Source organism: Hippocampus bargibanti, linkage group LG04, assembly GCF_051943395.1.
Source record: "Hippocampus bargibanti isolate YZ-2025 linkage group LG04, ASM5194339v1, whole genome shotgun sequence".
NCBI classification, from domain to species: domain Eukaryota; kingdom Metazoa; phylum Chordata; class Actinopteri; order Syngnathiformes; family Syngnathidae; genus Hippocampus; species Hippocampus bargibanti.
In genome coordinates, this window is record NC_142737.1 from 3,183,645 (window position 1) to 3,207,889 (window position 24,245).

The 24,245-nt window shown below is 33.5% G+C and overlaps 2 protein-coding genes across 3 annotated transcripts in view; one reads left to right on the forward strand and one right to left on the reverse strand.

Annotated features, from left to right (window-relative positions):
* The window catches only part of atosb (atos homolog b), a 35,530-nt gene extending 30,206 nt beyond the window's left edge, over positions 1-5,324 (forward strand). For both annotated transcript variants that reach the window (XM_088993573.1, XM_088993574.1), the window contains 2 exons: positions 645-850; positions 4,504-5,324. In XM_088993573.1, coding sequence (XP_088849699.1) covers positions 645-850; positions 4,504-4,657 — 360 coding nt within the window. In that variant the 3' untranslated portion in view covers positions 4,658-5,324. The remainder of the gene's footprint in view (positions 1-644; positions 851-4,503) is intronic.
* Positions 5,325-7,914: 2,590 nt separating this feature from the next.
* On the reverse strand, positions 7,915-22,851 carry naaladl1 (N-acetylated alpha-linked acidic dipeptidase like 1). Its single transcript, XM_088993576.1, has 19 exons — positions 22,525-22,851; positions 20,563-20,735; positions 20,371-20,492; positions 20,155-20,274; positions 18,539-18,731; positions 18,240-18,333; positions 17,337-17,441; positions 15,294-15,379; positions 14,436-14,555; positions 14,288-14,373; positions 14,165-14,228; positions 13,054-13,121; positions 12,371-12,462; positions 12,142-12,235; positions 10,971-11,052; positions 9,806-9,979; positions 9,627-9,714; positions 9,467-9,553; positions 7,915-8,187 (listed from the first exon to the last, which is right to left on the reverse strand). Exons 1-19 carry the CDS (start codon positions 22,722-22,724, stop codon positions 8,010-8,012), a joined length of 2,226 nt encoding a protein of 741 aa, XP_088849702.1. The 5' UTR covers positions 22,725-22,851; the 3' UTR covers positions 7,915-8,009.
* Positions 22,852-24,245: the final 1,394 nt, after the last annotated feature.

The window sequence follows — 24,245 nt, forward strand, 5'->3', positions numbered from 1 at the left end:
TTGTGTTAGTATTTTTGTTTTTTATTTGTATTTTGTTTTAATTGTATTTTAATAGTATTTTAATTGTACTTTGATCGTATTTTATTTATTTTGTCTTCATATTTTATTGGTATTTTATTCATCTTTTATGTTTATTTTATTTGTATTTTATGTGTAATTTATTTGTAATTTATTCGTAATTTATTCACATTTTATTTGTAATATATTTGTAATTTCTTTGTATTTTATTTGTATTTTCCTCGTATTTTTATTTGTATTTTATTCGTATTTTATTTGTACTTTATTTGTACGTTATTTGTACTTTATTCGTATTTTTATTTGTATTTTATTTGTACTTTATTCATATTTTTATTTTATTTTATTCGTATTTAATTTTGTTTGTATTTTATTCGTATTTTGTTTGTATTTTATTCGTATTTTATTTATATTTTCTTTGTCATTAGTACATTCTGTAATTTCGTCAGGCACATTCTCATTGCGCCACTTGGCCACCAGGGGGAGTTATAGTACAGTCAGACGTGACACGAACGAAGAGTTTCACTTCTGCTGCTGAGTCATCATGCTCGATTATCTATCTTCATGTGTTGCTGCACCGTTTGTGTTCAACTATGCATGTGTTCATTTTCATTTCCCTCCTTTTTCAGACCTTATTTAATCCCAACAAAACTGTGGTAAAGATGTTCCTGGTGACCTATAATTTTGACGACATGCCTACCAATCACATGACCTTCCTGCGCCACCGCATCTTCCTGATGCCCGTCAATGAGGAGGCAGACGGCAAGAGACACGGATCGACGGGAAGCGGGCCGCTCGACGGAAGGAAGATTCTCTGTTACCTGATGCATCTCAGGTAGGAGTTAAAAAAAATGATCAGTATTGTGAAAGTAGTTAGTTGAAATACGCTCTCAACCAATCAGAGACAGTGCGTACATTTTGACCATTGCAGGTATACCACGCACATTTTTTTTTATCCAATGAAATTCACAAAACGGGGGCCAAAAAGGGCAAGAAAAAAATATATATATTTTTTTTGTTAACAATTTTTTTACATTATGACTATTTTAACAATTTTTAACTATTTTAACTATTTGTTACTATTTTTTACATTATGACTATTTTAACAATTTTTATATTTATTAATTTTTAATGTACTTTTATGAGGTCATAAACTATTATACTATTATAAAACAAAAAAAATCATTTTAAAATATTTTTTGTTACTGTTTTTTACACTGACATTTTTCACCATTTTTATTTTTATTAATTTTTTTAATGTACTTTTATCAGGTCATTATTAATATTTTAACTACTATTATAAAACTAAAAAATGCTATTTCTTACTATTTTGTATTACTATTTTTTACAATATGACTATTTTACCTATTGTTATTTTTATTTGTATTTATGACTATTTTAACTATTCTTGTAAAAAATATTTTTTTTTACTATTTTTTTGTTCCTGTTTTTTTTACATTGACTATTTTCAAAATGTTTATATTTATTAATTTTTAATGCACTTTTATCAGGTCATTATGACTATTTTAACTATTCTTACAAAACAAAAAAATACTATTTTTTTTAAACTAATTTTTGTTACTATTTTTTTACATAATGGCTATTTTAACAATTTTTATACGTATTATTTTTTTCTGTACTTTTATCAGGTCATTATGACTATTTTAAATATTATAAAATGATTGTTTTTTACTATTTTATGACTATTTTTTATTAGTTTTTAATATACTTTTATCAGGTAATTATGACTATTTTTACTATTATAAAATAAAAAAATGCTATTTTTAAATTATTTTTGGTTACTATTTTTACATTAACTATTTTAACAATTGTTTTTAATTGGTTTTTCATGTCATTTTAAACTATTTTTGTTAGTTTTTTACACTGACAATTTTAACAATGTTTATATTTATTAATTTTTTTGTACTTTTATCAGGGCAATATGACTATTTTAACTATTCTTATATAACAAAAATGCTTTTTCTTACTATTTTATATTACTATTATTTATATTATGACTATTTTAAATATTATTTTTATTATTTTTTTAATGTACTTTTATCAGGATATTGACTATTTTAACTATTATTATAAAACAAAAATATCATTTTAAAATTATTTTTTGTTACTGTTTTTACACTATGACAACTTTAACCATTTTTATTATTTTTAATGTATTTTTATCAGGTCATTATGACTATTTTAACTATTCTTATAAAACAATTTTTTACTATTTTTTGTTACTATTTTTTACATTATGACTATTTTCACAATTTTTATATTAATTTTTAATGTACTTTTATCAGGTCATTATGACTGTTTTAACTATTATAAAAATGTTAGTTACTATTTTTTACATTATGACTATTATAACAATTTTGATTTTTATTAATTTCTAATGTACTTTTATCAGGTCTTTATGACTATTTTGAATATTATTATAAAATGAAAAAATACTATTATTTTATGCCTATTTTTTACATTGACTATTTTACCAATTGTTATTTTTATTAATTTTTAAATATACTTCCATCAGGTCATTATGACTATTTTAACGCTTATAAAACAAAAAAAAGCCATTTTTAATTTTTTTTTGGTACTATTTTTACATTATGAATATTTAACCATTTTTATTTTTTTAATGTACTTTTATCAGGTTATTGACTGTTTTAACTATTATTATAAAACAAAAATATCATTTTAAAATTATTTTTTGTTACTGTTTTTACACTATGACAATTTTAACCATTTTTATTATTTTCAATGTATTTTTATCAGGTCATTATGACTATTTTAACTATTCTTATAAAACAATTTTTTACTATTTTTTTGTTACTATTTTTTACATTATGACTATTTTCACAATTTTTATATTAATTTTTAATGTACTTTTATCAGGTCATTATGACTGTTTTAACTATTATAAAAATGTTAGTTACTATTTTTTACATTATGACTATTATAACAATTTTGATTTTTATTAATTTCTAATGTACTTTTATCAGGTCTTTATGACTATTTTGAATATTATTATAAAATGAAAAAATACTATTATTTTATGCCTATTTTTTACATTGACTATTTTACCAATTGTTATTTTTATTAATTTTTAAATATACTTTCATCAGGTCATTATGACTATTTTAACGCTTATAAAACAAAAAAAAGCCATTTTTAATTTTTTTTTGTACTATTTTTACATTATGAATATTTAACCATTTTTATTTTTTTAATGTACTTTTATCAGGTTATTGACTGTTTTAACTATTATTATAAAACAAAAATATCATTTTAAAATTATTTTTTGTTACTGTTTTTACACTATGACAATTTTAACCATTTTTATTATTTTCAATGTATTTTTATCAGGTCATTATGACTATTTTAACTATTCTTATAAAACAATTTTTTACTATATTTTGTTACTATTTTTTACATTATGACTATTTTCACAATTTTTATATTTATTAATTTTTAATGTACTTTTATCAGGTCATTATGACTGTTTTAACTATTATAAAAAATTTAGTTACTATTTTTTACATTATGACTATTATAACAATTTTGATTTTTATTAATTTCTAATGTACTTTTATCAGGTCTTTATGACTATTTTGAATATTATTATAAAATGAAAAAATACTATTATTTTATGCCTATTTTTTACATTGACTATTTTACCAATTGTTATTTTTATTAATTTTTAAATATACTTTCATCAGGTCATTATGACTATTTTAACGCTTATAAAACAAAAAAAGCCATTTTTAATTTTTTTTTGTACTATTTTTACATTATGAATATTTAACCATTTTTATTTTTTTAATGTACTTTTATCAGGTTATTGACTGTTTTAACTATTATTATAAAACAAAAATATCATTTTAAAATTATTTTTTGTTACTGTTTTTACACTATGACAATTTTAACCATTTTTATTATTTTCAATGTATTTTTATCAGGTCATTATGACTATTTTAACTATTCTTATAAAACAATTTTTTACTATTTTTTGTTACTATTTTTTACATTATGACTATTTTCACAATTTTTATATTTATTAATTTTTAATGTACTTTTATCAGGTCATTATGACTGTTTTAACTATTATAAAAAATTTAGTTACTATTTTTTACATTATGACTATTATAACAATTTTGATTTTTATTAATTTCTAATGTACTTTTATCAGGTCTTTATGACTATTTTGAATATTATTATAAAAAAAATATATATATTATTATTTTATGCCTATTTTTTTACATTGACTATTTTACCAATTGTTATTTTTATTAATTTTTAAATATACTTTTATCAGGTCATTATGACTATTTTAACTATTCTTATAAAACAAAAAATGCTATTTTCTTAACTAATTTTTGTCACTATTTTTTACATTATGACTATTTTCGCAATTTATATGAGGCACTATATAAGCTAGCTAGCGGTAAGACTAAAAACCCTTTTTTTTCCCCCCTGTTTAAAAAGATTCCACAGCTCCAAATCTGGGAAAATCTACTTGCACAACGATATCCGGCTGCTATTCTCCCGCAAGCCCGTAGAAGTGGACACGGGGATCCCTTACGAACTCAAATCTTTCACCGAGGTGCCAAGTAACCCCAAATATTCGCCGCGTGTGTGACCAACAAACTGGATTTTACAACAACAACAACAAGAAAAAAAGACAGGAAAAACACAGCCTGGATAAGATAAGCCAAACGCCGACAGGAACTTGCTGTTGATCCAACACGGGTCAAAAGTCTGTACAGAGAAATGCACAAACATTGACTCCCACACACACCCACAAACACACACACCCGCATATGCACCGCTGACTGAATCCAGACTTGACACGTCCCGTTGAGCGACTCACGTTTAACTTGCATGCCTTGTGACTTTTTTTTTTTCCTGGAGTGCCGTACGCATCGCCCTGTTCTTCATTCTGCGCGCACACGTAGCACAAAAAAAAAATTGCTGATTGAATCGATAGACACTAAAAGAAAACACCATTATTTGACTTTTCATGAGGGGGTGAGGGGCGGGGCTTCCTGTTATGTGGCCAGACTGAGGGACAATGTGCTATTTGTTTTTTTTTTTTTGGAAAGATTTTATTTTTTTAGATTCTGTTCGAAACAGTTTGATGTCTCGGAAACAGAAGAATGAAAATATGTTAGTATTTTTTTTTATTTATGGGATTTTTTTTTCTTCCTCGCAAAATGTCTTAAGAAGCAATATGCTGCACAAGAGTAGAGTAGTGTTCTTTTAAACCAGATGACCTTTTGCTCTCTGGGAGGGGGCGGGATATTTAATGACAGGGGGGGGGGGGGAGTATATGTACATATGAATAAACTTTGCAACTGTCAAGAACAACCTGTTTGTTGACCGTTAATTATAATTATAATATACCATAGCACATTTATTATACATAAAATAAAGTATATTTTGTGTAGTTTTAAGGATTAGAAAATTAGAAAGTAGAAAATTATGTTTTATGTGGACCTTGGAACGGATTATTCTCATTTTAATGGTTTCCTATGGGATACACACTTTTCGCTTTACACACTGTCTGGGAACGAATTAAGTTCATAAGCCAAGGTATCACTGTAATTATCTCGATAAATCAATAGTATCTCTAAAATACAGTCATACCTCAGTTTACGAACCCCTTGGCTTACGAACTTTTCGGTTTACGAACGTTAAATTTATGAAAATTTTACCTTGGCATACGAACCTTACCGCTATAATTATAATATACCATAGCACATTTATTATACATTAAATAAAGTATATTTTGTGTAGTTTTAAGGCTTAGAAAATTAGAAAGTAGAAAATTATGTTTTATGGGACCTTGGAACGGATTATTCTCATTTTAATGGTTTCCTATGGGAAATTAATTTTTGGGATACACACTTTTCGCTTTACACACTGTCTGGGAACGAATTAAGTTCATAAGCCAAGGTATCACTGTAATTATCTCGATAAATCAATAGTATCTCTAAAATACAGTCATACCTCAGTTTACGAACCCCTTGGCTTACGAACTTTTCGGTTTACGAACGTTAAATTTATGAAAATTTTACCATGGCATACGAACCTTACCGCTATAATTATAATATACCATAGCACATTTATTATACATACAATAAAGTATATTTTGTGTAGTTTTAAGGCTTAGAAAATTAGAAAGTAGAAAATTATGTTTTATATGGACCTGGGAACGGATTGTTCTCATTTTAATGGTTTCCTATGGGAAATTAATTTTTGGGATACACACTTTTTGCTTTACACACTGTCTGGGAACGAATTAAGTTCATAAGCCAAGGTATCACTGTAATTATCTCGATAAATCAATAGTATCTCTAAAATACAGTCATACCTCAGTTTACGAACCCCTTGGTTTACAAACTTTTCGGTTTACGAACGTTAAATTTATGAAAATTTTACCATGGCATACGAACCTTACCGCTATAATTATAATATACCATAGCACATTTATTATACATAAAATAAAGTATATTTTGTGTAGTTTTAAGGCTTAGAAAATTAGAAAGTAGAAAATTATGTTTTATGGAGACCTGGGAACGGATTATTCTCATTTTAATTGTTTCCTATGGGAAATTATTTTTTGGGATACACACTTTTTGCTTTACACACTGTCTGGGAACGAATTAAGTTCATAAGCCAAGGTATCACTGTAATTATCTCGCTAAATCAACAGTATCTCAAAAATAATCTAGCTAAATCAACAGTAATGTATCTAAAATAAGTGTCTATCTAGCTATCGAGCTATCTAGCTAAATCAACAGTATCTCTAAAATAATCATCTCGCTAGCTATCTAGCTAAATCAACAGTACAGTATCTCTCATAATTAGCTATCTAGCTATATCAACCGTATCTAAAATAATTGTCGCTAGCTCGCGATCTCTCGAGCTCGCGATCTCCTTACCTAGCAATCTTGCTAGCTAGAAGTCTCGCTAGGTAGCGAACTATCTTGCTCGCTAACTATCTTGCTCGCTAGCTAACTATCTTGTTTGCTAGCTATCTTGCTCGCTAGCTAGCTAGCTATCTTGCTAGCTAGCTATATCACGAGCTAGTTATCTCACTAGCTAGTTAGCTAACCTTGCTAGCAAGCTATCTCTCCAGATAGCGATCTCGCCTGCTAGCGATCTCGTCTGCTAGCGATCTTGCTAGCTAGCGATCTCGTTAGCTAGCGATCTCGCTAGCTTTGACTCTTCATGATGATTCTGATTCATGAGGGTGAAAAAAAACTTCAGTTTATGTAGCCAGACTGTCGATTTAGCTTTGAGATATTGTTGATTTAGCTAGCTAAATTACAGTAAAAAATAATGAATAGCTAGCTAAATTAACAGTATCTCTAAAATAATTATCTAGCTATCTCGCTATCTTTTGCTCGATTTCTATCTTGCGAGCTAGGGATCTAGCTAGCTCACTATTTCACAAGCTAACAACCTAGCTAGCTCGCTATCTCACGAGCTAGCGATCTAGCTAGCTTTGACACTTCATGAGGGTGGAAAAAAAAACATCCTGTTATGTGGCCGGACTGCTTTGAGTATTTCAAAAATAATCGATAGCTAGCTAAATGATTATTGAGTGGAATAGCTATATAATCGATAGCTAGCTAGCTAGCTAGCTATAATTTTTGTGATACTATCGATGGAGAGGTCGGCAACAAAAATCCTGAATTATTTCCTTTTGAATCTGAACGACGGAGCAGCGCATAGAGAGATGTCACAATACCTGCATGCGCATATTCTTTATCTTCCGCCAAGAGTAGCGAAGATTGGCGCAGCTTCAAGAGTTGACAACGACTTCCATACATTCGTTGTATTTATTTTGGGTACGCTGGTGCATATGTATCCACGCACCCATTAGCAATATTTAATATGCATCAAAAGTGTTATCATCAAAAGATTTGCCTCATTAAAAAAAAAGATAAATCAAGTTATTTGTTGTTGTTGTTGTTTGTTGTGATCTATATGACATCATGCAGCAAGTGGGCGGCGCCTTGGATGGCTTGGCTGATGATTGACACGACGAGATGCATTTGGGCCCACGCGCTGGGGGTCCCCGACGACATCGCTCGAGAGTAAGTGAGGCTCAAAGCGGGGAAGGTGCGAAGGGTCACTTGGAGTGGCGCCCATATCACGTGTCTGGAGTCAATTCATGACAATGACTTGATGGACAGCTGGAGGGATTCCCAAGACATGCGGCAGGCATGATGGCCCTTCCTTCCTTCCTTCTTATCTCCCTTCTTTCCTCCATTCCTTCCTTCCCTCTTCCTTCCTTCTTTCCTTCTCCAACTACCTTCTGCCGCCCTCCCTTCTTTCCTCCATTCAATCCTCCCTCCCTCCCTTGCTCATTCCTTCCCCTCTTGCTTTCTTCCTTTTTCCTTTCATTCCCTTGCTCATTCCTTCCTTTCTTTCTTTCTTTTCTCTTTCTTTTCTCTTTTTGTCTTTCTTTCTTTTCTTTCTTTCTTTCTTTCTTTCTTTCTTTCTTTCTTTCTTTCTTTCTTTCTTTCTTTCTTCCCTCCCTTGCTCATTCCTTCCTTCCTTCCTTGTTCCTTCGTTCCTTCCTTTTTCTTTCTTTTTTCTTTCTTTCTTTCTTTTTATCTTTCTTTTCTCTTTTCATCTTTCTTTTCTCTTTTTCTCTTTCTCTTTTTCTTTCTTTCTTTCCTCTTTTTATCTTTCTTTCTTTCTTTCTTTCCTCCCTCCCTCCCTTGCTCATTCCTTCCTTCCTTCCTTGTTCCTTCGTTCCTTCCTTTTTCTTTCTTTCTTTTTTCTTTCTTTCTTTTTTCTTTCTTTCCTTTTCTCTTTCTCTTTCTTTCTTTTCTCTTTTTATCTTTCTTTCTGTTTATCTTTCTCTCTTTCTTTCTTTCTTTCTTTCTTTCTTTCTTTCCTCTTTTTATCTTTCTTTCTTTCTTTCTTTCTTTCCTCTTTTTATCTTTCTCTCTTTCTTTCTTTCTTTCTTTCCTCTTTTTATCTTTCTCTTTTTCTTTCTTTCTTTCTTTCTTTCCACTTTTTATCTTTCTCTTTTTCTCTTTCTTTCTTTCTTTCTTTCTTTCTTTCCTCTTTTTATCTTTCTCTTTTTCTCTTTCTTTCTTTCTTTCTTTCTTTCTTTCTTTCTTTCTTTCTTTCTTTCTTTCTTTCTCTTTTTCTCTTTCTTTCTTTCTTTCTTTTTCTTTCTTTCTTTCTTTTTCTTTCTTTCTTTCTTTCCTCTTTTTATCTTTCTTTCTTTCTTTACTTTTTTCCTCCCTTCCTTACCTTTTTCCTCCCTTGCTCACTTGCTCACTGCCTTCCTTCTTTCTTCCATTTGTTCCTTCCTTCCATTCGTTCCTTCCTTACTCACTCCTTCCTTCCATCCTTCTTTTCTTCCTTTCCTTTTTCCTTCCTTCCTTTTTTCCTCCCTCCCTCCCATCCCTCCCTTGCATACCTGTATTGACTTGGCGATCCCACGGGGTTCAAAAACGCTCGATCCAGCAGCATGAGCTGATCATTAATCTTTCGTACCTTCAGTGGCCTGAAAGAAGATACGATGGTTGCCTTCACATATGGCAAATGCGTGTCCGCGTATGTGCGTGGACGACAATTACGTTTCATTTGCCAGATCGGAGCTTCGAATGACTCGGTCCAAGTGTGTCGATGCACTGCGAAAGTTGGCCACCGCTTCTTTGATTGGCTCTGGAAAGAGATGGAAATGCCATATCAATATTTATAAGAAATCAAAACAGCCTTTTTGAGAACATTTTGAATTGGCCGCGCCATTCCTTACCCATGGAGATATTCATAGCGAGGAGCTGGTCTTCATACATCAGCAAAGCAACGCGAAGGTAGTCCTCCAGACTCTCTGCGTAATCGCTACAATTTAGCGGCAACACCAGACTGTCGGCCAGTTGCACCAGAACGCTCCCGGCGGTTTTGGCGACGGCCTGGTGGATGTGGAACCCTTCGGAGGAACGTAGGGCAGATTTGGTCATCTTGTTTATCCTGAGTTGACCCTCCAAAATGCCTCAAAAATCCCAGTTTAATAAAAATAAATACATAAAAAAACTGATGGCCATTTTGGTTCATTGTGGCCATTTTGTTTCATTGCGGCCATTTTGGTTCATTGTGGCCATTTTGGTTCATTGTGGCCATTTTGGTTCATTGCGGCCATTTTTAAAATTTCCCAGATACATCCCTGTTGGGTTCAAATAAATATCTATTAGCTATCATTAGCTATCTATTAGCTATCTATTCGCGATGGTATTAGCTATCTATTCTATAGGTATTAGCTATCTATTTGCTAGCTATTAGCTATCTATTTGCTAGCTATTAGCTATCTATTCGCTATGGTATTAGATATCTATTCTCTAGGTATTAGCTATCTATTCGCTAGCTATTAGCTATCTATTAGCTTTCTATTTGCTATCTATTCGCTATGGTGTTAGCTATCTATTCTCTAGGTATTAGCTATCTATTCTCTAGGTATTAGCTATCTATTTGCTAGCTATCTATTCGCTATGGTATTAGATATCTATTCGATAGCTATTAGCTATCTATTCACTAGCTAATAGCTATCTATTTGCTAGCTAGCTAGCTTGTTATCCATTTGAGTTACTTCCGGGTTGAGTTACTTCTGGGTTGAGTGAACGCTGGAGCATATGGCTGCCGCTGCTCACCCACAGAAAAAAACATCCTGTGACTGTAAAGTGACCTTGAGAGTTTGGTGCTTATGAATGAAAAGTATTATTATTATTATTATTATTTGACGAGTAAGGACCGCCCCACACCGACCGTAAATGGCAGAATTTTATTGTATCGCATTGCTGAGCTGTGTAAATCATCTTGATTTATTTTTTTTTTGGGGGGAAATGTTACGTGAATAGAATGTCCACTGCGAGACTAATAAAGGTAAATCTAATCCAAAGGAAAATACATGAATTGATTTCACTCACCAGGATCAATGAACTTGGCGGTATAGTCGAATGTGTCGTAGGCGGTGTGATACGCCGGGTAAATGCGAGCTCTTGTTTTAGTCTGGAAAGAAAATAATTGATGTGAATTAAATAGAAGTGCATGACATTTATAGATAGCTAAATTTAACTCATTCCCTGCCAGACAAAAAAATGTGTCCACTCCCGTGCCAGGGTTTTTGTCATTGTCACACAAATTCCAGGACCCACAGAATATTGATTTTTTTTAGGACGACATAAACATTCAATGCAGCGTAAGAAACCTTAAACAGTCTTCTTTCATCAGTAAAAAAAAGAGTTAATTCCTAAGTTGTTATCTGGAGTTATCTGAGCTTGAAATGGGGGCAGCTGTCCAAAATACAATACAATACATACATATTCATTTATATAGCGCTTAAACAACAGCTGAAGCTGTAACAGAGTTAATTCCTAATGGGTCTGGAGTTATCTGAGCTTGAAATGAGGGTGGCTGTACAAAATACAAACAATACAATACATACAATACAATACAATACAAAACAATAAACATTGCGAGAGGTCTCTGCCAGCGCTTTACCAGTCAGTAGCCTGGGAAATTTTTCTAAAATGAGGTGTGGAATGATTCCTCATCACAATCAATATGCTGTATGAAATGATATCGCCCAAATAGAGCAACATAACATTTGGTCAAAAAATTGGTCTGATATTAATAATGTTGATCAGAAAGTGTACAATGGGTGCTTTCTGGTCTTGTTACATTATGTTGCTCACTTGAGCTATCTAGCTGGCTATCTGGCTACCTAGCTAGCGATCTAGCTGGCTATGTAGCTAGCTATACATTTGCTATGTATAAGCTATCTGTAAGCTAGCTAGCTATCCATTAGTTATCTATTAGCTAGCTAGCTAACTTTCTATCTATTTGAGTTAGTCCGGGTTGAGTGAACGTTGGCGTATGTGGCTGCCGCTGCTCACCCACAGAGAAACTGATCCTATGACTGTAAAGTGACCTTGAGAGTATTATTATTATGATTATTATTTTCTTATTTATTGGCACCCCAGCAAGAAAAAAAACAAAACCCAAGCAAATTCGGGCATGGCTCTCTACGTCAGATTTTTCAATTCCCGAATAAATAAAATAAATAAATGAGTTAATTGATAGAAGAATTGTTCAAACCCTGTCAAAAGTGTGTGAAATGTCCAAGGAAGTGATTCCAAGGTAGTGCACGAAAGCGGCGTAATCGCTTCCGGCTCCTGTCAAGTACCCCATTCTGTCACAGAAACAACAATACATTCACCTGAGATGGCATTTTTTTTTAAATACAAAAATATTGAATATCATAGGTCAACGAAAAATAATATTTGACATCCATATAATTTATAATGACAAAAAAATAGATCCGAACGTGGGAATGAGTCCGTAGACCGGGCTTGTTCTGTTAGCATAGCGGATCCACTTGTCATACATGGACATCGAATCCACTCCAGGAGCCTTGACCTGTCCGACAAAAAAAAAACGCTTAAATCAATCAAAACCATCAGATTTGTGTCGTTGTTGTCGATTTAAATCCTTTCACTCGGCTTTTGGCAACTCTTCCCTCCTTTAACCACATATTCGACAAAGCCACACGATCTACATTCATACCTGTCAACCTGCTCCGTTTTTCATTACTTATTTAGAAAAAAAAAACAGAAGTTGTCCACAGCACACAAAAAAATATTTTAAATTTGTGTTCTTACGATGTATTATAAAACAAATTTGAATAATATTACGGCGAAAAAAAAACACGGTAAAATGTTTCATTTAACTGATTTCTAAATAAAATTCCGCATGATCGGAACGTTTCTTCTCGGAAATTTTGTTTCTTCTCGAGACTTTTCGCACGGACTTGTTTTCTCGATGGTCGACTTTTTACGAGTAGCGATATTAGTTATAATTAACATTAGTGCCAATATTTAATGACGAAAACGGAATCGCTAATATCTCAAAATTATATACAACAATTTTTGCGTTTCCCGTCCAAACTTTCTTGTGGATTTGAATCGACTACGCTTGACTACGCCAGGTGACCTGCGAGGGAGCTCGGACCTGCTTGGCTGCTTTGAAGATGACGTTCTGCAGCGATGGCATTCCTGATGCTCGGAGAGAAACGTTGCCTGAGGATGAGGAAAAGATGAACAATGCTAGTGAGCTAACGTTGCAACTTTGCCCGCGGGTAAGTGAATGCAAAGATGTTCTAAAGTGCAAAAAAAACTTTTTGTGTTAACTATAAAAAGTGACCATTTTTGTCACTGGTCAAATTTCCTTGTTATATAGTTTAAAACAAAATGCATGCCAGTTTTTGAATTTCAATTTCTTGTTGACAAAATACACAATATGCCGTTCTTAATTATTTATTTATTTGTTTATTCCTTTATTTATATATTTTGTTCTTTATTTTTGTTATCTATTTTTTATTCATTCATTTATTCGTTCACTCATCATTTACTTATTTGTGCATTTATTTATTTATTTGGCTATGTATTAATTTGTTTATTTATTTTTGTTGTCTATTTATTTATTTACACATTTACACATTTATTCATGCATTTATTTATTCTGTTATTTATTTTTGTTATCTACTTCTACTATTTATTCATTCATTTATTCATTCGTTCATTTGTTCGCTAATTTATTTATTTATTTGGCTATTTATTAATTAGGTTATTTATCTATATTATATGTATTTATTTTTATTTTATTGTTTATGTATTTATGTAGCTGTTCAATCATTTATTTATTTATTTATTTATTTATGCATTAATTCGGCTATTTATTTGGTTATTTATTTTTGGTTATCATTATTTATTTATGTATTTATTTATTTATTTTGTTATTTATTTAGTATATTTTATTTGTTCAACCATTTATCTATTTTGCTATTTATTTGGTTATTCATTTTTGTTGTCTTCATTATTTTAAATTTTTAATTTTTAATTTTAAATTTTAAATTTTTAATTTTTAATTTTTTTTTTTAATTTTTAATTTTTAAATTTTAATTTTTAATTTTTAATGTTTAATTTTTAGTCAAAGTCTTACCAAAACTGTGTTGCTGCTCGCCTGTTTTTTCTCAACAGACCCTAAAGGTCACTCCAAATGACTAATATGATAGGTGATGGGAGGCCAACGCGCCAATTTCATTTCCACTCAAGCTTCTTACCTTGAACGGCAATATCCACGTTGATATAAGCCACGGTGCGTTCACTGAGCTTGGTGAGATATTGCTGCAATAGAAACCAAAAATAAACGTTCCCATTTTGTCTGACATAAGTCAAATTATTACCTCGGTGTATTCACTCGACCCAATGAGCCCAAACTCCTCGGCCCCCCAGCTTGCAAATATAATGGAGCGACGAGGCCTCCATTGACCTGTGGCGCAAATAAACAAAATCTCAGCGTTTTAAAGAGGAGTTTCGAAGCTTCCTCCTCACCTTGTTTGAGCGCTTTGCCGAGCACACGCGTCAGCTCCAGCATGACGGCCGTCCCGGTGCCTGGGTCGATGGCGCCGTGGACCCAACTGTCCCTGTGGTTTCCGTAGATCACGTAACGGTCTGTGGAGGACGACGGACAATTATGCACCAAGGATTCCTTCACAGTATGCACAAAATAAAATAGTAATAAAATAGATGCTAATGGATAGCTGGTGGATGGCCAGCTAACCAGCTAGCCGGTTAGTGGATAGCTGACTAGCAGGATAGATAACTGACAGATAGCCAACTAGCCAGCTAGATAGCTAATAGATAGCCACCAGCTGGATAAATACCTAACGGATGGCCAGATAGCCAGCTAATACATAGCTAACAGATAGCAAGCCAACTAGCTAGCCAATAGATATCTAATAGATAGTTAGCTGGATAGATAGCCTGTAGATTGCCATCCAGCCAGATAGTTATATAGCTTGCTAGCTAGCTGCATAGATAGCTAATAGATAGCCAGCTAATCGATAGCTAAGTAGCTGGATAGATAGCTAAGAGATAGCCAACTAGATAGCTAATAGATAGCCATCCAGCTGGATAGATGGCTAACAGATAGCCAGCCAACTAGCTATCTATTAGCTATCTAGCTGACGAGCTAGCTATTTAGCTAGCTATCAATTAGCTATATAACTATCTGGCTGGCTATCTAGCTTAGCTAGCCACTGCTCACCCACAGAAAGAACTTATCCTGTGACTGTAAAGTGACCTTGAGAGTTTTGAAAGGTGCTTACAAATGAAATGTATTATTATTATTATTATTATTATTATTATTATTATTATTATTAAAAAAAAAACGATTTGGGATGGACTCACCAGGCTCTACGCTGCCCCTGATGACTCCCATCACATTAGCGGAGTTCTTCACCTGGCCATAGTTGAAAATGTCCAGCTTTACATCACTGCAAAATAGGACATTTGCCTGACAAAAAGTTCTCTGTGTCCTATATTTTCAGATTTTTCGATCAATATGTCTTTGAAATGTTCTGTAAAGCGATTTGTTCCAACTGTAGCGGTTGTGAAAGCTCCATAGCCATAAAACTGTATTCTATTGGATTCTCATTAGCATGGCTCCATCTTGTGGATCCATAAAGCAATTAACAGCCACTATTGTCATCTATATTCTATGCACCTTATAATGCGGTGCGCCCTGTATAAAAACTGAAAACTGTTTGAAAATATTATACTAATTAGCGCCTTATAGTGTAGAAAATACGGTAATTTTCTCACAAAAAAAATCTGTTGGGCGCCACTTTGGATTCTTGGGATATTTATTTATGTATTTATCTTTCTATGTATTCATCCGTGTATTTATTTATTTATTTTTGTATTTATGTATTTGTGACCATTTTTATCCCTGGTTTTTCTTGTTATATACTAAAAAAAAATGCATGTCAATTTTTTAATATCAATTTCTTGTTGACATAATACACAATGTGCCGGTCTTTATGTATTTTTGTATTTATTTATTTATCTTTCTATTTTTTTCATCCTTGTATTTCTGTATTTTATTGTTCGATTTATGTATTTATCTTTCAATGTATTTATGTATTTATTTTTGTATTTATTTTTTGTGACCATTTTTGTCCCTGGCCAAGTTTCCATGTTATACAGTAAAGTCTCGTTATATCGATATCGGATATATCGATAGTCCCGATTATATCGATACTATTTATATGCACGCACAGAGAAAATTGGATCGATGGTCCCGGTTATATCGATATTTTTTCGGACTCCCTTGAATATCGATATAACGAGACTTTACTGTATATAGTAAAACAACAAAAACAGAATGCATGTCAATTTTTTTAATCTCATGTAGTCTAATGTATTTATTTATTTATGTTGGTTATTTATTTTTGTTACCAGCATTTTATTTATGTACTGTCTTAATTATTTATTTATGTATTTATTTATGTTGGTTATTTATTTTTGTTATCTGCGTTTTATTTATGCACTGTCTTTTATTTATTTCTTCATTTTACTATTTATTTTCTGTGACCATTTTTGTCCCTGGCCAAGTTTCCTTGTTATATAGTAAAAAAACAAAAAGAGAATGCATGTCAATTTTTTAATCTCAATATTCCGGTCTTATTTATTTATTTATTTATTTATTTATTTATTTATTCATTTATTTATTTATTTTTCAATTTATTTTTTGTGAACATTTTTGTCCCTGGTCAATTTCCTTGTTATATCGTAAAAAAAAAACAAAAACAGAATGTATGTCAATTTTTTAATCTCAATATCCCGCTCTTATTTATTTATTTATTTATTTATTTATTTATTATTATGTTATCTGCATTTTATTTATTTACTGTCTTAGTATTTATTTATTTATTTTGTGACCATTTTTGTCCCTGGTCAACTTCCCTTGTTATATCGTAAAAAAAAGAAAAACAGAATGCATGTCAATTTTTTAATCTCTATATACCGGTCTTATTTATGTATTTATGTATTTATTTATGTATTTATTTATGTATTTATGTATTTATTTATTTATTTATTTATTTATTTGATTATTTTTTTATTTTTTTATTTATTTATTTATTGTTATCTGTATTTTATTTATCTACTGTATTAGTATTTGTTTGTTTATGCATTTCTTTATTTATTTGGTGATTTATTTTGTTATCTTTAGTGAGTTATTTTGCTTTCTTTATTTTGTTTTCTATTGTATTTATTCATATTATGTTATTCCATTCAAACATTTAATGAAAAAAATGTCTGGAAAAAGTCTTTCAAACTATAAGCCTGTATAAGGTCATCTTTTCAATAAAATAAAGGCTTTTTGGTGCGCCTTATACACTGGAAATTATGGTAGCTCTCGCCAACTAAGACTCTTGTAAATCTGCATACCTGTTATTGAAACCAGAAGAGGGTCGAAAACCTGGACCGCCAATGTTGTATGTGCAGTTAAGAGCTCCTTGCCATTCCACTGGAGCTTTCCCTCCACCCAGCTCGCTGAAACGTTCATTATTATGTTTAGTTAAATACAGTGGGACCTTGGCTTACGAACTTAATTGGTTCCCAAACAGAGTGTGTAAGGCGAAAAGTGTGTATCCCGAAAATTAATTTCCCATAGGAAACCATTAAAATGAGAATAATCCGTTCCCAGGTCCCCATAAAACATAATTTTTCTACTTTCTAAGCCTTAAAACTACACAAAATATACCTTATTTTATGTATAACAAATGTTCTATAGTATTATGATTAAAGAAATAAACGGTACTATACAATAAAGTCATTTTATTTACCTTTGTGATGGTCGTTGATGGCTTGATGGAATGGAGTGGCCGGTTTCCTCAGCATTAAACACTTGATGAGGAACGTAGCCTTCTTCTTTCACCATATTGAGGAATGAGCCCTTGTAGGTGCTTTCTCTGTGATAATTGTATCTAGTTCTTCATCAATTGTGACCAGTTTAGCTGGTTTGACAGCTTTTTGCATCAAGTGTACAGATGACTTGTGTAGCCACCATTTTATTGTGAGGAGAAGGGGCTCGTTCGCGAACGACACATCACTCATTGTGGTAGCTCCGTGTGTATCCCGAAAAATAGTTCATCTGCCAAGGTAACATTTTCATAAATGTAACGTTCGTAAGCCGAAAAGTTCGTAAAAAGGTTCGTAAACCGTGGTCTCACTGTACGTTGTTACAGCTTCTGCGGTTGTGAAAGCGCTATATAAATCAGGATGTATGTGTATGTATGTGTAAGCCAGTGCCTGAAATAACGTCTGCCCGGAGGGAACGTGTACACAAACCAGATTAATTTGTAGGCATCCTCATAGCCGATGGGTTGAATGGGAATGGGAGGAATCCCGGTGATGTCCTTCTCTGGAATTCTGTACGTTTTTTCTACAAAATGGCGGAAGAGCGGTATGAACATCCTTTGAAATGTTTTATCATTGTGCACTTTGGATACTGCCTGTTGTAAAAAAAATCTAAATCACGAGGTACCTTATCAGGACAAAAAAAAGAACAATAAAACACGAGCAATAAAAAGATAAAATAACGTTGCTACTTTATTCGTTATCTCCCCCCCTCCCCCGCCCGTGCTTACCTTTGGCAGCCAAAAATGGCGTCAGCGGGTCGCCATAATGCGTGGCAAACGAGCCTCTCTCCGTGCCCGAAGGCGGCATGTACCAGGAATGCGGATATGTTTCGTTGTAGTCCGACATTAAGCCGTCGTTTATGTCCAACGGGTCCGTGTAGACGAGCACGCCTCGGATACCGTAGGGGGCCGCGTTGATGGCCTGGATGACACATGTTAAAGTACAGTAAAGTCTCGTTATATCGATATTCAAGGGAGTCCGAAAAAATATCGATATATCCGACCCTGTTTGCATGTAATTTTCTCCGTGCGTGCATAGAAATAGTATCGATAGAACCGGGACTATCGATATATCCGATATCGATATAACGAGACTTTACTGTACTTTACAAGTAGGGAAACTTGATGATTGACCTTATACAGTGATACATTGACTTATGAACTTAATTGGTTCCTAGACAGAGTGTGTAAGGGAAAAAGTATTTATCCCAAAAAATAATTTCCCATAGGAAACCATTAAAATGTGGATAATCCGTTCCCAGGTCCCCATAAAACATAATTTTCTACTTTCTACTTTCTAATTTTCCCAGCCTTGATGGAATGGATAGATTTTTTGCATAAAGTGTCTCAAGGAGCTCTGGGTTGTACATCTTGGAAGTTGTGGTATTGCAATAGCAACGGATGCAAGCGGACACACTAGAAACATCATTAGCTGGTTCCCTTGTCTTTTCATTTCAAATTGAGTCTGATTGATGGGAATTTTAACCTTGCAGTCTACACTCTGCCTTTGAACTATCAAAGTTGAAACGAGTCCAAATGTCACTGTTTTCTATCCATTTTGTCACTCTCTCTCTGTCGTCTGCCTGTCTCTTTAATGTTTAAACCACCTCCCCTCACTGCTGTGTTCTTGACCAATCACGTGGCTTTAACCGAAGACTCGAGGCAGGGAATAGAGGACCAAAACAAGCCGGCTGCCATTTTCTTTAAGGAAAACGGGCTCGTTCGCGAACGAACATCACGACACATTTATATAGGGCTTAAACAACATCAGAAGCAGTAACAAAGCACTTGCATGGACAAAAGGCAAATGCTGCTCCCTTTTGGAAAGGGAAAAACATTGCCAGAGGTCTGACCAGCGCTTTATCGACACCCCTTGCAAGAAAACCCAAAACCCAAACAAATTCGGGAATGGCGCTCCATGTCATGCTTTTAAATTCTCAAATGAATTCATGAATGCCAGTAAATGATCTCATTTGATCGATTAATTACAACCTGATTAATTAATTGCACATCTATATACATCAATATCTCCAACTTTTTAGAGAGAGCAAGCGAAAGAGATAGATGTATAGTGGATTTTATTGAATAGCAATGCTAATTAGCCACTTCACTCTATCAAAGTAGAGGTCTGCCACAGCTACCTCTGGACATTATACAGTATATAGGGCCAGAGCTACCAGCAAAATTTTAGTTCGTTGACGCGGCTTTTCGGATGTGGAGCGAAATGTCCGACACTTAAAAAGTACAAATGACAGCTGGAGAAACCTTTTCATCCACTTCACTCTTGTAAAAAGCAGATTTCTAGTATCCAGTAAATCAAACTAGGATAAAATAATCCCACTCACGATATCTGCTCTCCCAGTGCCGCCATATTTTGCGATGGCGATTGTATCTTTGAGGTTCATCGTCTGGTTCAGCAACTGGTAGTCATGTACCGTTCCGTAATTGGCATACACAAGTTTGCCCTTAGAATACAAGACAATACAATACAGTTTTATTTCGCATTTGCGACCTTTCACTGCATGTCTGTAAATCCTTGGTTATATATTGATCAGTTGTACCTGTACTTGCCCCGCAGGAGAATACGCAGCGTAGGGTTGAACGACAGCAGGATCTTCCTGATCCGGAGTATAAGCTTTTTCTTTCTCTCTGACCGTGTGCAACACGGTGTTTGAGGGGTTAACTAGAAGAAAAAAAATGGATGAAATGAGATCCTGTAGTGAGTTTGTCGTTTGGTTTGGATTCTAGCTTACCAACAGTGACCTTGTTGGGCCTTTCGGGATCGGGAAAGGACAAGTAGACCATGTATTCTTCCCTCCATGCCTGGTCCAGACCCGTTTGAGGATCCTTCCATCTGTTTAGCATCAACTGCACCGTTTGCTCGTCTCCGACTGTGGTGGCCATGTGAGGAGTTTTGCTCAATTCTCTGTAGAGTTGAACATAACCATTTTTTCCTCTCCAGATGAATTTGCTATGATGGGCTCAAAAGCTTTTAGTGAATACAAAGATAATAATAATAATAATAATAATAATAATAATAATAATAATAATAATAATCGTAATAATAGTAATAATCTTCTCCTCATAATAATAATAATAATAGATTTCATTTATAGGCGCCTTTCAAAACTCTCAAGGTCACATTTCAGTCACAGGATCAGCGTTCACTCAACCCAGAAGTAGCTCAAATAGGTAGAAAGCGAGCTAATAGATAGACAATAAATAGCTAATAGATAGCCAGCTAGACAACTAGCTAGATAGATATATAGCTAATATATCGCCAGATAGACAGCAAGCTAGATAGCTAATAGATGGCCAGATAGACAGCAAGCTAGATAGCTAATAGATAGCCAGCTAAACAGCTAGCTAGATAATAATAATAATAATAATAATAATAATCCATTTCATTTATGAGCGCCTTTCAAAACTCTCAAGGACACTTTACAGTCAAATGATATTTTTTTCTGCGGGTGAGCAGCGGCAACCACACACGCCAGCGTTCACTCAACCTGTAAGTAACTCAAATAGATAGAAAGCTAGCTCGCTAGCTAATGAATATTTAGTAGCTAGCTAGCCAGCTAGATAGCTAGCGAGCCAGCCAGATAGCTAATAGATAGCAAATAGATAGCCAGCCAGGTGGTAATCATAATAATCATAACAACCATTATAATAATCACAATGACCATAATAATAATAATAAAAAATACATACAAAATGTAAGCGCCATTCTCTCAGCTAGCTAGATAGCTATAGCTATCTAGCTGGATATCTATTCGCAAATAGATAGATAGATAGCCAGCCAGATAGCTAATAGATAGCCAGCGAGGTAACTAGCTAGATATTGGTAATCACGCGGATTTCAATCCTATTTCCGTGGCCGCAGGGTTGCCCTTCACCTTTCCTGTTTGTTTTTCTATTCGCACACTGGCATCATGTACTCAAGTTTTTCCAAGTCACATCACTCTGAACCAGTGGCGGCCGGTGGACTTCATCGCTAGGCCTTCAGTAGTGCTATGTCGGAATCGATCCACACAAAAAAAAGTGTGGTGTTATTTACTACAAGTCCTCTAGAGGGTACCATTAGCCAGGAAATAACTGACCGACTTTTCTTAACTCATTCACTGCCATTCCCGAATTTATTCTGATAAATTCCTTCCATGGAGCTTGGACGCCCTCTTCTGTCAGCTTTTGGGTGCAACACAAGGTTTTCAGACCAGACAAGTACAGCAAAATACATTGACGTGATGGAAGGACCGCTACAATGCATCTTTTTTTACGGTCAGGGGGCGGTCCTTTAGTGACGTCACGTCCTGAATATTCAGCGCGAGTCTTAAAATGTAAAATATAGCTATATGCGGTGGAATCTTTGTAAAATACGCTCTGTAGAAGTCATTTGAAGTGATTTTACAAATTATGTACACAACTTGTCTGAGGACGTCGGTTGTCCTTTAGAGCAACAGTTTGATGGACATATCATACTGGACACATCAGACTGGGCCTGCAGAACTGATTGTGAAGGCGTCCAGGTTATTTTCTGACCCTGCTAACGGAATGATGGCTGAAATGTGATTGGTTGAATGCTTAAATATGAAAACACACATCAGGAAGCAGCGCAACAGGGAGAAAGTAATGAAAGGAAGCTATAATTCACATAAGTCTGTGATTCAGATATTTTAGGCCAGCAGAGAAGGCTTTGCAAGCTTTGATGAACTGACCTGAGGTTTTCCTGAATGCGGATGTTGTCCACCTGGGACAAAAGTTCCTCAAGCAGGTTCTCATCCATGTCCTTGGACACATCCTTCATCCAGTTTGGTACAGGCTCGCTACTTTTATCGATGCTGTAGTGTCCGATCAGGATTCCAACAGTCAGCGCAACTGCAGCGCACAAAATCCCAACCAACACTGTTTTTATCATGTTTTTTTTTTAGGTCTTAAATTTGTTCAATTTAATTGAGCTCTTAGTGATGAATGCTGATTAAAAACATTTGCATCGTCCCAAATGATCCGTTCAACAGTAGCGATCTGATGACACTGGCCCATATGCTCACGATAACAGTTGCACTGGTGTTTAAAGATGGAATGGACTTTATCCTTCCGGGGATATGACTGTGTGTTGTCATTTAGGTGTAAGCTTTTATTTTTATTGCGTTTTGCCTCGTTTAAAACTCCTCTCCATGTGCACCATTAGTTTCCACACTGTAAAATGTAGAGGAAATTATGAAAAAAAAACTTTATTGACACGTTGAATCTATCTTAAATAACCTCAGAATTACCAAAACTGGTATTCTAAATAACCAACAGGTCAAAATCTGCTGCCCCTTTGAAATGTGCATTATTTTTTTTACCGGAGCGATGTTGCCCTCTTGTGATAATCAATGATATTGCATAGCATAATTTTCCTTTCCCTGCAATCCGGCAAAAAAAGTAAGTCAGCTTTATTGTCAAATAAACAAATACGCAAATAAATAAACGTGTGCCACAATATAGATTTAACTACTCATCTTTTAATATTTGCGTGCATATCAAATATTTTTGCTCGATCATACATGCTAACTTTTTTAATTGATAAACTAGCCCAGAACAACTTTAGCATAAAAACATAACCGTAACATAAAAAAATAATAACTTTGATTTTGATGTAACTTTATGAGAAACGAGCTCACATCGTTTTGAGTGACACTCTTGATTGCGGCGACATTGAAAAAAAACATCAATTACGTGACAAATAATGACGTCACTAAACTATGGTTTTAAAAGACGATTACAAACTTTTTGTTTTAGTCTATGTAGTGGAGTTTTACACCAACTGATACATAATAGTAAATGGTATCGTTTTTCAAGCCAAATATCGTTGACGAACAATGCTTTTATGTCTCCCAGGCAAATTTCATAAATTAACATATTCATACATTATTTATTTATTTATTTATTATCTTGTTATATCCTTTCAACCCCCCCAACCCATCCCCTTTGAAATTGCTGCTATGGACTGCAACTTTCCCCATTGTGGGACGAATAAAGGTTTTCTGATTCTGAAATTCTGAGCGACGTCATAGCAAAAAAAAAAAATCAATATTATTTTTATCGAATCAAAACATTCTTTGTACAACTTAATATATTAGGAAAAAGGGAATGGCCATAAAACCTCACTGTAATTTCAAGAACAATATAAACAGTATTGTTTTTCAAAGAGAAACGTGTATTCTATTAAAACGTTAATTTTTATGTACTCTAAATCTTAATTACATAATTTGATATCTTATTTACATGTTTTTGTACTATTTTTGAAAAATTTAATTTTCAATACCTGTACAGTACTTCGAGATGTTTTTTTCTACTTCTACTCTAACAGAGTACCTGTACTTGTACCTCTACTGCTCCCTCTGGTGACAATGAGAATTACATTACCAAACAAACAAAAATAAAACACCCCGCG

Coding starts and splice junctions, on each gene's coding strand:
- naaladl1 (XM_088993576.1), bottom strand. CDS start 22,724: ATGATAAAAACAGTGTTGGTTGGGATTTTGTGCGCTGCAGTTGCGCTG. Junction 20,275..20,370: donor CTCCTGCGGGGCAAGTACAG/GTACAACTGATC, acceptor TTGTATTCTAAG/GGCAAACTTGTGTATGCCAA. Junction 18,334..18,538: donor GCCATTTTTGGCTGCCAAAG/GTAAGCACGGGC, acceptor GCCATTTTGTAG/AAAAAACGTACAGAATTCCA.